General features: G+C 54.1%; 2 protein-coding genes across 6 annotated transcripts; both read right to left on the reverse strand.

Moving 5' to 3' along the window:
• Positions 1-267: 267 nt before the first annotated feature.
• S100A4 (S100 calcium binding protein A4) lies at positions 268-2507 on the reverse strand. Of its 2 annotated transcripts, none has more exons than XM_017513299.2 (3): positions 2382-2507; positions 1285-1440; positions 268-569 (listed from the first exon to the last, which is right to left on the reverse strand). In XM_017513299.2, exons 2-3 carry the CDS (start codon positions 1423-1425, stop codon positions 405-407), a joined length of 306 nt encoding a protein of 101 aa, XP_017368788.1. In that variant the 5' UTR covers positions 1426-1440; positions 2382-2507; the 3' UTR covers positions 268-404. The 2 variants fall into 2 exon arrangements, with proteins under 2 accessions (XP_017368788.1, XP_017368789.1); XM_017513300.2 differs by lacking the exon at positions 2382-2507 and adding an exon at positions 1590-1733.
• Positions 2508-4372: 1865 nt separating this feature from the next.
• Positions 4373-12064, reverse strand: S100A3 (S100 calcium binding protein A3). 4 transcript variants are annotated; one of them, XM_037733113.1, is made up of 5 exons: positions 7153-7164; positions 6437-6523; positions 5320-5465; positions 4652-4823; positions 4373-4619 (listed from the first exon to the last, which is right to left on the reverse strand). In XM_037733113.1, the coding sequence occupies exons 3-4, from the start codon at positions 5458-5460 to the stop codon at positions 4659-4661; spliced, it is 306 nt and encodes a 101-aa protein (XP_037589041.1). In that variant the 5' UTR covers positions 5461-5465; positions 6437-6523; positions 7153-7164; the 3' UTR covers positions 4373-4619; positions 4652-4658. The 4 variants fall into 4 exon arrangements, with proteins under 4 accessions (XP_037589041.1, XP_037589043.1, XP_037589040.1 ...); XM_037733115.1 differs by lacking the exons at positions 6437-6523; positions 7153-7164 and adding an exon at positions 11981-12064; XM_037733112.1 differs by lacking the exon at positions 6437-6523 and having other exon boundaries at positions 7153-7233.
• Positions 12065-13425: the final 1361 nt, after the last annotated feature.

Here is a 13425-nt window from a genome sequence, read left to right on the forward strand (position 1 = left end):
TTTTTAAGACAGGGTTTCACCATATTGGTCAGGCTGGTCTCGAACTTCTGATTTCAGGTGATCCGCCTGCCTCAACCTCCCAAAGTGCTAGGATTACAGGCGTGAGCCATCGTGCCTGGGCCCTGCACACACTCTTAAGTCACCCCACCTCCCTCCCCTGACTTCCCTGATCTGCTCTCCATAAAACTTCAGCTCAGCTCCCATTGCTCCCCACAACATATCCCTCAGTTTCCAACCCACGCTCCCAGAGTTTCTCACGCCATCAGCCTCAAAACTTCCAAGAATCTTTATTGAATTTGCTCAGCATCAAGCACGGGTCTGAAGAAGCCAGGGAGGGGCCCTGTACCCACTGCCGACAGGGAAGGCCCCAGCTGGCAGACCCCCCAACCCCATGGGAGGAGCTTTCATTTCTTCCTGGGCTGCTTATCTGGGAAGCCTTCAAAGAATTCGTTACACATCATGGCGATGCAGGACAGGAAGACACAGTACTCCTGGAAGTCCACCTCGTTGTCCCTGTTGCTGTCCAGGTTGCTCATCAGCTTCTGGAACGCAGCTTCATCTGTCCTTTTCTGGAGGGAGAAGAGGCTACGCATAGAAAACAGAAGCCCAGTGGGTGGCGCCAGGACCAGACCCAGTTTCTACCTCCAGACCAGAGCTCGGAAGCCTCCTTTGGGAGGTCCAGTTTGGAGCTCCCGTCCTCAAGGCTAAGCTAGGGTGGAGAAGGTGCTCCTTGGATGAGGAAGTCTGAGTACCTGGTGCAATGGAAAAATGACAGGACCACAACATTTTCACCCAAGCTTGTTCTAATAATCCCATGAGGTAATAATAGTCATGAAACAATACGTAAACTGTATCATGTTTGCTACAAATGTACATTGTTATTATTTGAGGGGAAAGTCTGCGGGCGTGTGATCATCTCCACATCTGTATCTTCACATCTACAAGCCAAACAGAAACTCAGTGTCCATTGTTGGAGTGACGGCAAGAGTCAGACTGTCCCGGTCTGTATGGCCGTTCTGTACACCGACCACCTTGGGAAGTTACTTAGCACTCTGAGCTTAGTCTTCCCTTCAGTGCAAAGCACCTGGCGGTGTCTGACCGGTTCATTCTCAGCCCTCTTTCAGCAGGGCGCCAGTCCGTGAGTGGTGGTATTCACTGTGTTTCCACCCCAGGCAGCCGCCCCACTGATGGATGCCCTCTGTAGCTAATGCTCTATAGAGCGACTGCTGTCTCCTCTGTGGGAAATGGCCCACTTGGGGACACACTCAGGCACTACCCACTCACCCCCAAGAAGCTGGGCAGCTCCCGGGTCAGCAGCTCCTTTAGCTCTGACTTGTTGAGCTTGAACTTGTCACCCTCTTTGCCCGAGTACTTGTGGAAGGTGGACACCATCACATCCAGGGCCTTCTCCAGGGGGCACGCCATGACAGCCGTCAGGATCTGGGGGCAGGAGGCACAGAGACCCTCTTATTTACCCCACCCCCCAGAGATGTATTCAGAATGCCCAGCTCCACTCACATCCCTTGATGGGAGCACTTGGTGAGACTCTGCTCCCTCCCTGGGGGAGCTCAGAGCAGCGGGCCCAGCACCTGGTGGGAGGGTGTAGGGAACGCATGCTCTGGGCGGTGAACAGTGAACGTTTGCAGGACCCACTGCACAGGCTCTGGAGATTCAGGCAGCAAGCTCCCAGGCCTCTCCTCAACAACAGCATTTTTTCCACCCCTCACTCAGTCGATCCACTCCCACAGCTCAGCCACAAAGGCCCCGCCCTGGCCATTCTTCTCCCTCCCAGCACTGGGCGCGGCTGCTGGAGGTCTGCCCAGGGGACTGCAGCGGAAAAAACCAGCCGCTTAGCGCTCAGCCTAGGGCGGGGCAGAGTGAGGTGGCAGAGTCAAGGGTTGGAGAAGGTGCAGAGGCCATGCTCTCGACCTGGGCTGCGGGGTGCAGGGCAGAGGCTCCTGGGGCACACCACCGACAAACGCCCACGGTTACCTTCTGCCTTTGCTTTGCTTCCTGCACCCGAGCGTGCAACCCAGCAAACGTGAGCCAGTGCACATACCCACGGGCACACACACACCAACACACACTAGAGCAACAGCACGTGCAAGCCGAATTTCAGAAGCGCCCGGAGAGCTCAAATCCAGCCACTTGCTTGCTTTTCTGTTTGTTTTTTCCTCCCTCTAACATGCACGTGTGTGTGTGCACATGCGCACCCGCACACATACATGCACACCCACACACACACTCTATCCAGAGCTTCCACATCAGAATCTCACATCCGGATCTGTTTAGCACATCTGGCCCCCACCCACCTCCCCTTCTGCTGCCCCAGCCCTGGCCTCTGACACCCCTTGCATGCCAGTCAGGCCAACACAACTCACCAGGCCAAGAGAGAAGAAGCGGACGAGAGAGGGTTGTAGAGAGAGGAAGAACAGGGACGGCCCAGCGGTCTGACCTATTTATACCCCCGCCAGGCCCTGCCCATAGCAGGGGATGGGGGAGAGCAGATACTGCCCTCCTACTGTGGGCTGACATGGTAAGTGCCACAGCACCCTCCACCAGCCGAGCCTGGGAACCAAGCTTCCTGTCCCCAGGTGGGCCCCTGTGGGCAAGGGGTAAGCCCCAATGGTTACCACCAGCAGGGACCTGGATGTAATAGGCACTACCCAGTGCACATAGCCTGAGTTTTAGAGAGGTGGAGGAAGGGGCAGCCTGTGCCTGGAGCGTTGGGGACACGGAGAGAGAAGTCTCCCCTTTCTTTTTGAGATGGAGTTTCACTCTTGTTGCCCAGGCTGGAGTACAATGGCGTGATCTCGGCTCACTGCAACCTCCGCCTCCCAAGTTCAAGTGATTCTCCTGCCTCAGCCTCCCGAGTAGCTGGGATTACAAGCTTGTCCCACCACACCCAGCCAATTTTGTATTTTTAGTAGAGACCGTGTTTCACCATGTTGGCCAGGCTGGTCTTGAACTCCGGACCTCAGGTGATCCACCCACCTCGGCCTCTCAAAGTGCTGGGATTACAGGCTTGAACCATCGCACCCGGCCAAAAAAGTTTTTTTAATTAGCTGGACAGCGTGGCTGGAGCCTATAGTCCCAGCTAGTCAGGAAGCTAAAACAGGAGGATCATTTGAGCCCAGGAATTCGAGACTGCTCAAGCCACTGCTCTCCAGCCTGGGCAACACAGCGGTACCTTATCTCTTAAAAAAATAAAGATTAAGGCCAGGCGCAGCGGCTTAATCTCAGGACTTTGGGAGGCCGAGGCGGGTGGATCACAAGGTCAGGAGTTCAAGACCAGCCTGGCCAAGATGGTGAAATCCCATCTCTAGTAAAAATTACAATAAAATTAGTCGGGCGTGGTGGCACACACCTGTAATCCCAGCTACTCAGGAGGCAGAGGCAGGAGAATTGCTTGAATCCGGGAGGTGGAGGTTGCAGTGAGCCGAGATCATGCTACTGCACTCCAGGCTGGGTGACAGAGGGAGACTCTGTCTCAAAAAAATAAATAAATAAAAATTAAAAAACAAAAATTGGGGAGGGGATCCCCAGGCCCAGTACTATCTGCCGTGCCAAGTAAGGCCCAGGGCCTTACTGGAGGTTCTGGAGGGGAAGAGGTTCATACCCAAAGGAGGCTCTGGGACCACCTCAGAAACGTCGGTGGGAAAGGTCCTGGGTGAGGTAGTGATGGAATGGGTGGCAATCAGGCGTGGGCGCTCATGAACAGACCCCAGGCTCGGAGAAGGTGTCGGGGGTGCCATTTAAAGTTGGGATGAGCGTCAGGAATGAAGAATCCAGGTTGGGGTGGAGAGTGAGAGGTGAAATGGCACAAAATACGGAAGTCAGGATTTGGGTCAACCTCTCAGGGTGGGCTGTAAACTCAGTGAGGGGTAGAAGTAGGGGGTTAAGGCCCTCAGGGGGCTGTGGCTTCAGGGATGGGGACTGCCTCAAGATATCCCCTTCCCCCTCCATACGGGCACCCCGCCCTGGCTGGGAGTAAACACCTCAAACACCCTAATCCCATTAGTGCTGCTCTCTGGGCTCCCACAGCCCGGGGCAGGGAACAAACACCCGCACTGCACCCACAGCCCCTCCCTCCTCAGATCACCTGATCAAGAGCCCTGAGTCCCAGGGGAAACTCAGGCGGCCCTCTCTCAAAGACCCCAGAGAAAGAGAGAGGAAGGGAGGACGGGGGTCCCAGTGTTGGCCCCACGCCCTCCTGCTGGACTCTGGAGGCCACTGCATTACTGCAGGGTCTGAAACGTCCCTGGGGGAGCCTCCTGCGCCTGCCCTCAGCTGCCTTCCTGCAGTGGAAAAGTCCAGAGAGGAGCAAAGAGCTCAGCAGACGCGTGCCCGGAGAAGAACCAAACAAAGCCAAGCTGATGCCAGTCTTTTATTAGGGGTTAAATAGGCCCTTTCCCATCGAGGTCTCACTGGGGCCTCAGAGAAGATTCCACCTCCTCCCAGCCACAAGGGAGGCAGCGGGGGTGCGGCGGGCAGGCTGGGGCCCAGAGTGGCTCTACCCCTCACTCGCTGACATCCTGGGTAAAATGGGTGAACTGATCACGGAAGACCTTGGCAAGTCCAGATTGAAAGGGGCACAGGAGAAAGGGTAGGAGGGCGTATGGGAAAGACAACAGCCCGAGCAACCCCCAGGGCAGAGGCTACTGGGGGCACGGGGGCTCTGGGGCGCAGTCCTTGAAGTACTCGTGGCAGTAGAGACAGAGACAGGCAAGTGAGCGCACATACTCCACAAAGTCCACCTCGCAGTCCTTGTTGGTGTCCAGAACACTCATGAATTTGTTGTAGTCACACTCCCGAAACTCGGTCTGTGCAAAGGAGGGGTGGGGAAGGGTGGGGGAGCAGGATGAGGAGGCGGAACAGCCTCGCAGGCCACTTCCCCCCTCCTCTCCCAAGTGGACCCACCCCACCCCAAACTACACCCTTCCGAGGGCCAACTTCAACCTATCTGTTCCGATAATGCACCCATCATGATCCCCTCCCAAATCCTCCCTCTGAGATTATTAATCGAGCACCTACTATCTGCTACTGAGTGCCTACTATGCATTAGCCATTCTTCATGGTGCTCTCGCTCAGTCCTCTCACAACCCTGCAAGGCAGCATGTGTGATGATTGTCCTCCCATTTTACAGATGAGGAAGCTGAGGCTTCTGCTGTGTCTGTTCTCTTCCTCCCACTCCTTCCTCACAGTCCAGCCTCCTCCCCTTGCTGACCTGTGCTCAGGCTTGTCCCCAAGTCTGTCTTTGCAGAGTCCAGGCCGTGCCTCCCGCCTGGTGAGGAGGGGACGGACACTCTGCATACTCACCGGGGTCCAGGTGGGCAGCTCCTTCTGCAGCAGCTCCTTGAGCTCGGCCTGGCAGAGCTTGTGTTTGTCCCCACAGCGCCCTGCGTATTCCTGGAAGGTGCACACGATGGCAGCTACCGCCTGCTCCAGAGGCCTGGTCATCCTCCCTGTCATAGAGCAAGGGCGTGACTCACAGCAGAGTTCCAGGCCAGCCCCCTGCTCACCCCTGCCTTCCATGTTTCTCAGAGACCGTTCCCAGACCCACCTTAACCTCCACCAGGCTTCAGGCCTCATGGCTCCCCCTCCTCTGAGCAGCCCTCCTGGACCACACCAGCCCCTGTTAATTTATCTCCCTGCTGTCCTTCTGTTATTTTCCCCATGTGGAGGTCTCATTGCCCCAACATCACTGCAAACTCCTTAAAGAGACAGCATCTCACCCCACCACCCACACACCCCACCGTGGGGCTCCTTAAGCATTCTCGGGTTCTCTGCGTATCCCCAACACCCAGGGTGGCTTGGTCCCCGTCTGTCCCAGCCCATGAGATGTCCTAGAAGCCTCCTACCCTGCGGGAACTTGCACAGGGAGAGCCTAGCCCTGTGCTTCTCTGTCCTCAGGCCCGTGGAGATGCTAGGCCTTAGCAGGGAGGGAGGGGCAGGCCTGAGGAGCCCCCACGGCCTCCCCACCACTCCCCTCACCCTGCCTCCTGCCCTGAACTCAGGGAAGCTGCATCCAAAAGAAAAACTCGTGGGCTCTCCTCTGCCTCTCGCCAGCTATGCAGGCCTGGTGAGCCATTTGCCTCTCCGGGTCTCAGGGGCCTGATCTGTGAAGTGGGGTTCATCCCACCTCGCAGGCCCAGTCAGGAACCGGAGGCAGATGGTCTCTTGAGAGTTGACGGGTTCAGGTATTTACCAATCCAAGACTGGCCTCCCCTGAGGTTACCCCCCTGACCCCTAGAGGGAAGGATCTGTACAGGGGTACCCTGTTCTATTGGAGGGGAAGCCCTTCCTGGAATTGCTCAGCTCCCCCCACTTCCACTGTCCCCTTCCACCGCCCTTCTGGGATGATGCCTCCAGCCTGGGAAAACCCGAAGGCGGCCAGGAAGGCAAGAGTTTTTTCCATGCAAGACCAGTGACTCACTCCTGGCTCTCCCACGGGACGGGAGTCCTCAGCACAGGGTGGCCAGGGCCAAGACTCTCCCTGAAGATTCGCCCACTGTTGGGCCTGCTGCTGGGAGCAAATGGCTGGTGTGGTTGTGGCTGGCAGGAAAGTTGGGGAAGGAGAGTGGGGGTGCCAAGCACTGCCAGGGTTTAATTTGGTGTAAACAGCCCAGGATTGGAGCAAGGTGTCCAGGTTCCCAGCAGAGGAAAGGGCCATGATCCCCAGGAACGAGGAGCCGCAGAGGGGCTCAGCACACCTTTCTGGGCTCCTGCCAGCCTGCCTGGCACCACCACTGCTGCTGTTTCAGAAGCACAGTGCCTGGAGGTGTGGGAATCCTCTCTCTACCCCTGCAGCCTTAGCCAGTCTTGACCTGTCCCCAGGAATGCAGCAAGGAGGCAAAGAGCAGGTGAGGGGGCTGACTAAGGAGAACACCAGAACCTTCAGCCCAGTACTCCCACCCCAAGGCAGACCTCAGCTCTGCACACCCCCGAGCCCAAACTTCCCCGACAGCCCTTCACTATGCAAGGAAACCTCTGCGTCCACCGTGTCTGACTTCCCTCCCCCTGACTGTCCTGCTATGGCCATCTCTCTGCTCCCAATGCCAGACCCTGGGGCAGGAGTCAGGCTGGCTATTGGGGGTCCCCGAGCTGTCCTGACACTCAACCCAGGGCAGGACCCAAGCAGCTGGCACTCACCACTGGTACTGGCGTTTCAGCCGTAGGAGCTTAGAGACAGGGCATCCGTATTTGTAGCCTCCCAAGAAAGGAAGGAAGCAATTATGGGGGACTCAAGTAGGTCAACACTGAGGATGCCCTCGGGGAGCTCTCAGCAACCCCATTACAGACGCCACCTGCCCACCCATCCACGCGCACATCAAAGGCCAGTCTGGGCTCAGACACCACTCCCCATTCATTCTCCCCTGCCCTCCCCCAGAGTCGGGAGCTGAGGACAGCCTGCTGCCGAGTACCTTCAGCTCTGTTGGAGGAGACTGGCTGGCTTATCCATCACATCACATCACATCACATCACAGCCCCACCTCTTCATTCTGCAGAGGCCCCCAGAATACCAAGTGGGGACACACTTCCGCCTCACTGAGGCTGCACCCCTACAAATCTCCATTCAGGGGGGATCTTGGAGAGCGCGTGGCTAAGCCTCCCCTTTACAGGTGAGAAGACTGATCTTGCCTAACCACATCGCAGCTTTTGGCTGTGAACTGCTTGCCTCCCTGGGAGAAATCATCAGCGGGATGTCTTTGAGGCATAGGGAGAAGTGTGTTCCTTCCAGGGGCACTTCCAGCTGTCTAAGCTTGAGTTTTCTAGCCCTTCCACCCCAGGTGATGGGAATGAATTTGGGCTACAGAGCCACATGAAGGCTGCCCGTGGCTGGAGCTCCTTAAGGGCTGTTTTCCTTCTTCCCCTGCTTGCTCAGCACCAAAACAAATTTCCATGAAGTCTTGTGGGTGGCAGGATGGGATTCCCTCTGGCTTTTAGCTTGAGTGTGTAGCCTTTTCGGATCTCAGCATCATGGGAGGGTCACCCATTTGTGTCCCCTCCTGGGGTGAGCCCTGGGCTTCCGCTTCTCTCTTCCTCGCTCCCCAAACCATCAAAGTCAAAGCTCAGGCTTGGCTTGGCTTGGCCAATGACCTCAGGCACCAAGGGCCCCAGTACAGAATCTGCTTTTACTTAGATTTTTACCTACTCATTTCTTACTGCCTTGTGGGCTCTTCTATGCTTTGAAAAGATTTAAGTCTATGCAGGATTTTACGTTGTTTTTAGCTGGAGTGGGCACAGACCACCATATTGCCAGAAATGGATACCCTTTCACATCACTTGTCTATTCTCTCCCTCGCACCGAAGCCTGAGAAACTACTCCCCATTTCATTGGAAGAGAACCTAAAACCTAGAAGAGTGTGAGAGGGAAAAGCGGAAGGAGATTGATTCCCAGGCCAACTAAGAAGGCTTCCTGCCCTTGCAGGCAGCCAGAGTGACAGGGATACCTCGACCTGGCCCTCGGCCCCCAGCACCAAGCCTTGCCTGGAGCTTGCTTGGAGCGGGAGCAAGGAGAGGATGCTTGGAGTGTTGGGAGCAAGGAGTGTTGGGAGGACTCCCCTCCCTGTTGGGGAGAGGAGTGAGCAATGGAGGAGGGAAGGGAAGGAGAAGCTGTGATTAGCCCTGTTTTATAAGCCAGGAAATATGGGGAGCAGGAGGCAGAGAACAAGAGACAGTCGCGCAGCAGAAGCAGGGGCCAGAGTGGACCAGCAACTAATTCAGCTCTAGGTCAAGCACCTGTGATATCCCAGCTCTGCTGCCAGCCGCCTCCCTTAAGCAGACTGCCTCTGCTCTTTCACTCATCTGCCAATGATGGAGGATGATCATAGTAACTACCTCATAGATTTGTGTGGGGCTTAAATAAACTAATACATATAAAGCTCATAGAATAAATAATGTCCAACACATGGCAAGGGCTTGAGAAATGTTAAGAGGCGAGTGAGGCCGGGTGAGGTGGCTCACACCTGTAATCCCAGCACTTTGGGAGGCCGAGGTGAGCAGATCACCTGAGGTCAGGAGTTCAAGACCAGCCCGGCCAACATGGTGAAACCCCATCTCTACTAAAAATACAAAAAATAGTTGGGCATGGTTGTGCGCACCTGTAATCCCAGCTCCTCGGGAGGCTGAGGCAGGAGAATCACTTGAACCCGGGAGACGGAGGTTGTAGTGAGCTGAGATCATGCCACTGCACCCCAGCCCAGGCAACAGACCAAGACACTTTCTCAAAAATAAAGAGAGAGATGGATAACTTGCCCAGAGTCACATAACTAGCAGGTGGCAGGCCTAGCAGGCATTCATTGTTCATATAAATATTTAGAGCCATTGGGTGTATAGCCATAAACCAAAGTCCCTGCTCTACAGAGATGACAGTGTATCGGGGAAAACAGACACTAACCAAATAGGTGCTGATTAATATAGGTCTATATTATAAATATATAGATTTATATCAGCAATATAGATTGCTGATATAAATGCTATGAAGAAAAATAAAGCAGAGCTGGGAGAAAGAAGATGATGGTAGGGAACGAGGCGCTTTACTAACATGTGAGTGGCCAGGGAAGAGCCCAGCAGCCGGTTCCTTGCCCATGTCCTCATCCGCCAGCCCCTGGCATTTCTCAGCTTGGCAGACCTCTCTGGGATACAGCACGTGGGTCTGTCCACTGGGAAAGACTCAGACTGAGACTGTGGGGAGGGCAGGAGCTCACTCTGGGAGGTGAGGCCTGAGGGGTGGGCGTGCAGACAGAGTGGTCAGGACTTTGGGGTTGGTGGACCCTCATGGAAAGAACCTCAAGGCTCTACCTTCCTCCTGCCACCTGCCCTCAAGCATGTTACATCCTTTATCTTGTTAGGGCCTTCATTTCCTCACCTCCAGAATGGGTTTGGAAGACTCCTTCCCTAAGAATCCAACGTGAAAGCGCTATCACTTGCTGTTACTGTGGACGATGTCAGGGCCGAGGCCTCAGTCCAACTCAACAAGCAGGCACTGAGTCACCTCGAGGGAGGCTCCCGGGAGGGCAGGAGGGGAGGGAGAGAACCAGCCTTTTGTCACCAGGTCACTCGGTCCTGCCTCCCCCGTGCAGGTGGAGGGAGAGCTGTAACTTCCCTTCCCTTGCTTTCACAAACTCTTCTTGGGGTGATGGACTCTCTGCCCTGCTGGAAGTTCTTCCCCAGCGTCTCCCCTGCATCTCCCTATCTGCAGTGGTTCGGAATGCATCCCACATGAACCACCCCACCAGAGCCTGGAGCAGGACCGTCCTCCTCCCACACCTGCTCCAGAGTCCACACACTCAGGCTGAACCCAGCACCCTTACTGCTCACCTTCTAGAGCTCCACCACTGAATACGTGGAACTGACCGCTGAGAAATGCAAGGAGCTCTCTCTCCGTAGGGGCAGCATGTGGATGCATGAAGGGTGAGAGCAGATACCATCCGATCTGGCAGGACTTATAACAGCACCGCCTCTCTCTCCCCCGCATCCATTCTCCCTGGCTCTGTCTCCCCGATATCACCACCAACACCAGATGCTCCCAGAAACTGCACTGCCTCCCTGAAGGTCAGTGTCTGGTTCTGCCCCTCAGGGAGGAACAAGATGGAGTGTCCTGAGCATCTGGATATTTCACATGCTTGTGCCAAAAGGGCCTAGGCCCCAGGGACAGGGTGAGCCCACCCCAATCCCATAGCCCCATGGGACCAATGAACCTTGTCAAAATGACTAGCTTCCTTTCTCATCATCTGAGCCAAATATAGGGAAGGCGTGGGAAGGGGCATTTGATTACCGGGACTGATGTGGAGCCAGGGAGGCCTTTGCTACAGAATTGGGGATGGGGCCACAGGAGGTGGGAAGAGGATCTGAACTGAGATCAAAGAGGCCTGTGGACTTACCGCTTAGACCTACTGCTTCTTTTGACTACCAGGTCAATGTCAGATTGTGAGCAATTCATAGATGACAGCAGTGAGTCAGTGAAGCAATCAAGTGACCTAAAGACAAAGGCATGGGGGCCCCACTTCAGCCACTCCCTGGTCTCAGAGCCCACCTTTGCCTTCATTCTCTCTTTTCTTGGAGGGCTAACAGGCTGCCAGGGATTAATTCAAAAAGGCAAACACCAAAGTAAGGCAGCGTGGGGGCTGAGGTATGTGTTCCTGAGGCTCTCCTCTGGCAGCAGTTCTAGGAGGAGGTGGGAGAGAACTGGGCCAACAGACCTTTGAACAGAGCTATTTCTAGACCCTCCTCTCTGTGCTTCTGCACATAGAGCAGGTTTGGGGAGAGAAAACGGAATGGGGGAAGACTGCTGGGACCATCTGGAAAAGTAGTGCTTGCTAGTTTGTCAAACGCCCAGAAGGAAAGGAAATCAGCCTCCTTCAGAACCTGCCCAGCTCCAGGGGCAGCCAGCTGAGGCCAGTCTCCACCAGCCAGAACAGCCCCAGAACCTGGAACTGAGCCCCAAGAGAAGCCAGGACATTTTGTGAGCCTAAGGCCCAAAAGAAACCAGACTGCACTAATCCACCAGGAGCAAGTGGGCCTGCTTCTCCCATTGACTCAAGATAAGGACACCAAGCGTCTGGATGTTGCTCATCCAGGTCCCCTTCACCTTACACAAAGCCCCAGGCTTTGGAGATGGCTGTGGGAAAGGGAGGAAGGCCCAGACTGCCACCCGGTGTCCACAGGGATGAGAACTTTTCTATTTTTTTTTTTTTTAAGACAGGGTTTCACTGTGTTGGTCAGCCTGTTCTTGAACTCCTGACCTCAGGTGATCCGCCCGCCTTGGCCTCCAAAGTGCTCAGATTACAGGCATGAGCCACCACGCCCAGCCAACGACCTTTCTTAAGATATGGGTCAAGTCCTGACACTACTTCTGATTTAACCTCTCCTGGCCTCTGTTTCCTCATCTGTGACATGCAGAAACTAATAGCATAGCCCTCACTCAATTGCTCCAAGGAATCAAAGAGATGATGCTTGAATAGGCCTAGCAGAGTACCTGGCCGGAGGGAGTGCTCCACGAATGACAGATGCTGCTTCCTCTCAGTTTCCTCATCTGTAAAAAGGGCTAATGACAGCTCCTCTCAGGGTTACCATGAGGCTGAAACCACAGTGCACGAAAGGAACTTTGAGAACTGCTGTAGACATGTTAATTACCATCATCATGACTTTCTGACCTATAGTTACTAGCTCCCTTCCCTACAGGATAGTAGGAAGGTGGGCTTCTCCCTTTTTATTGCTATGAAAAGAGATCATTTCTCATTGAAGGCCTGTCCTGCCTTGCCTCACCAGCCCCAGATGTGCAGTTAAGGCAGAATTGTAAGTGAGAACAAGCAGTTTTCCCAGCACCCCCGCACTTGGCCTTTTCTGTCTCTGGGGACTCTATCTGAGATACTCTAGGAGTGGTTCTGAAACATCAGTTTCCCAAGGAAATAAGAAAACAATTCAGGAAAACACTGTGTATTACTTGTCCACTACCCATCCCCTCTTTCTTCATTATTAAGACCCCTTTTTTTTTTCTTCTAAGATGTCAACATGGTCAGCTAAAAACACTTGGTTACAGCTAAGACTAGCCAAATTACACATTTGAGGCCAAAGATAGAAGTGGAAGTCTCTGGGGGAGGGCACTTCTATCATAATGAAAAGGCGAAGGCTCCTGTGGAAAAGGCGTTTGCACCTCACCCTTATTCTGTCTTCCAGCCTGGAACATGGACAGTGAGGTCTGGAGGTACAACAGCCATGATGTGATCACAAAACGTCCTATATGCTAGAGAGCCAAAAAATGCAAAGACACGGGGTCTCAGATGGCATCTCCGGACCTCTGAATCAAACCTGAACATCCTACTCCGGACTTCTTGGGTAAGACAATTGAAGCGACTAGCATTTGTCAGGTTTTCTGTAATTTGCGGCAGTTGAAAAAACACCTACCTAGTAGAGGATTTGATGTCTTAAAGTGGAATCCTCAAGTAAAAGAATCTAAAATGTGAACTTGGCTAAGCAGAGGGAGGAAGGGAGTGAGGTGTGATCACCCAATATGTCAGGCTGGAAAGTCAGGACCTTGGTTGTGAAATCACAAAATATTTGGTCAGACCATGGCATATCTTGTAATATGGACCAAATAGAAACCTAGGTGTCATGAAAGAGGAAATGGAGGGAAAAGTCTAGAAAGTTAGCATGAGCTGGTTCCTTGCATCTTCAGCAAACCCCTGCAAGGGCAGGATGCTGCTGTTACAAAGAAACTGAAACAGGTGTCATTGGCTTTGGGAGCAGGCAATGGGTGAAGGCTGGAAGGGTCTCTAGAAGATTATTAGTCGTGATTTGAAGGACAGTGAGGAAATTGTTAGAAATTTCCTCTAGAAAAAAGAGGCCATATTAGGTAATGACACATTGTCTGGCAAAGCTGCTGTCTGTGGTTACGTGGGAAATAGAAAGGTACCCAATGAG

The sequence above is a fragment of the Cebus imitator genome, unplaced genomic scaffold, assembly GCF_001604975.1.
Source record: "Cebus imitator isolate Cc_AM_T3 unplaced genomic scaffold, Cebus_imitator-1.0 Scaffold491, whole genome shotgun sequence".
In the NCBI taxonomy this organism is placed as follows: Eukaryota; Metazoa; Chordata; class Mammalia; order Primates; family Cebidae; genus Cebus; species Cebus imitator.

Excerpts from the sequence above, each read along its gene's own strand:
- S100A4 (XM_017513299.2), bottom strand. The coding sequence starts at position 1,425 with ATGGCGTGCCCCCTGGAGAAGGCCCTGGATGTGATGGTGTCCACCTTC. Across the intron at positions 570-1,284 it reads AGCTGCCCAGCTTCTTGGGG|AAAAGGACAGATGAAGCTGC; the intron begins GTGAGTGGGTAG and ends TTCTCCCTCCAG.
- S100A3 (XM_037733115.1), bottom strand. The coding sequence starts at position 5,460 with ATGACCAGGCCTCTGGAGCAGGCGGTAGCTGCCATCGTGTGCACCTTC. Across the intron at positions 4,824-5,319 it reads AGCTGCCCACCTGGACCCCG|ACCGAGTTTCGGGAGTGTGA; the intron begins GTGAGTATGCAG and ends TCCTTTGCACAG.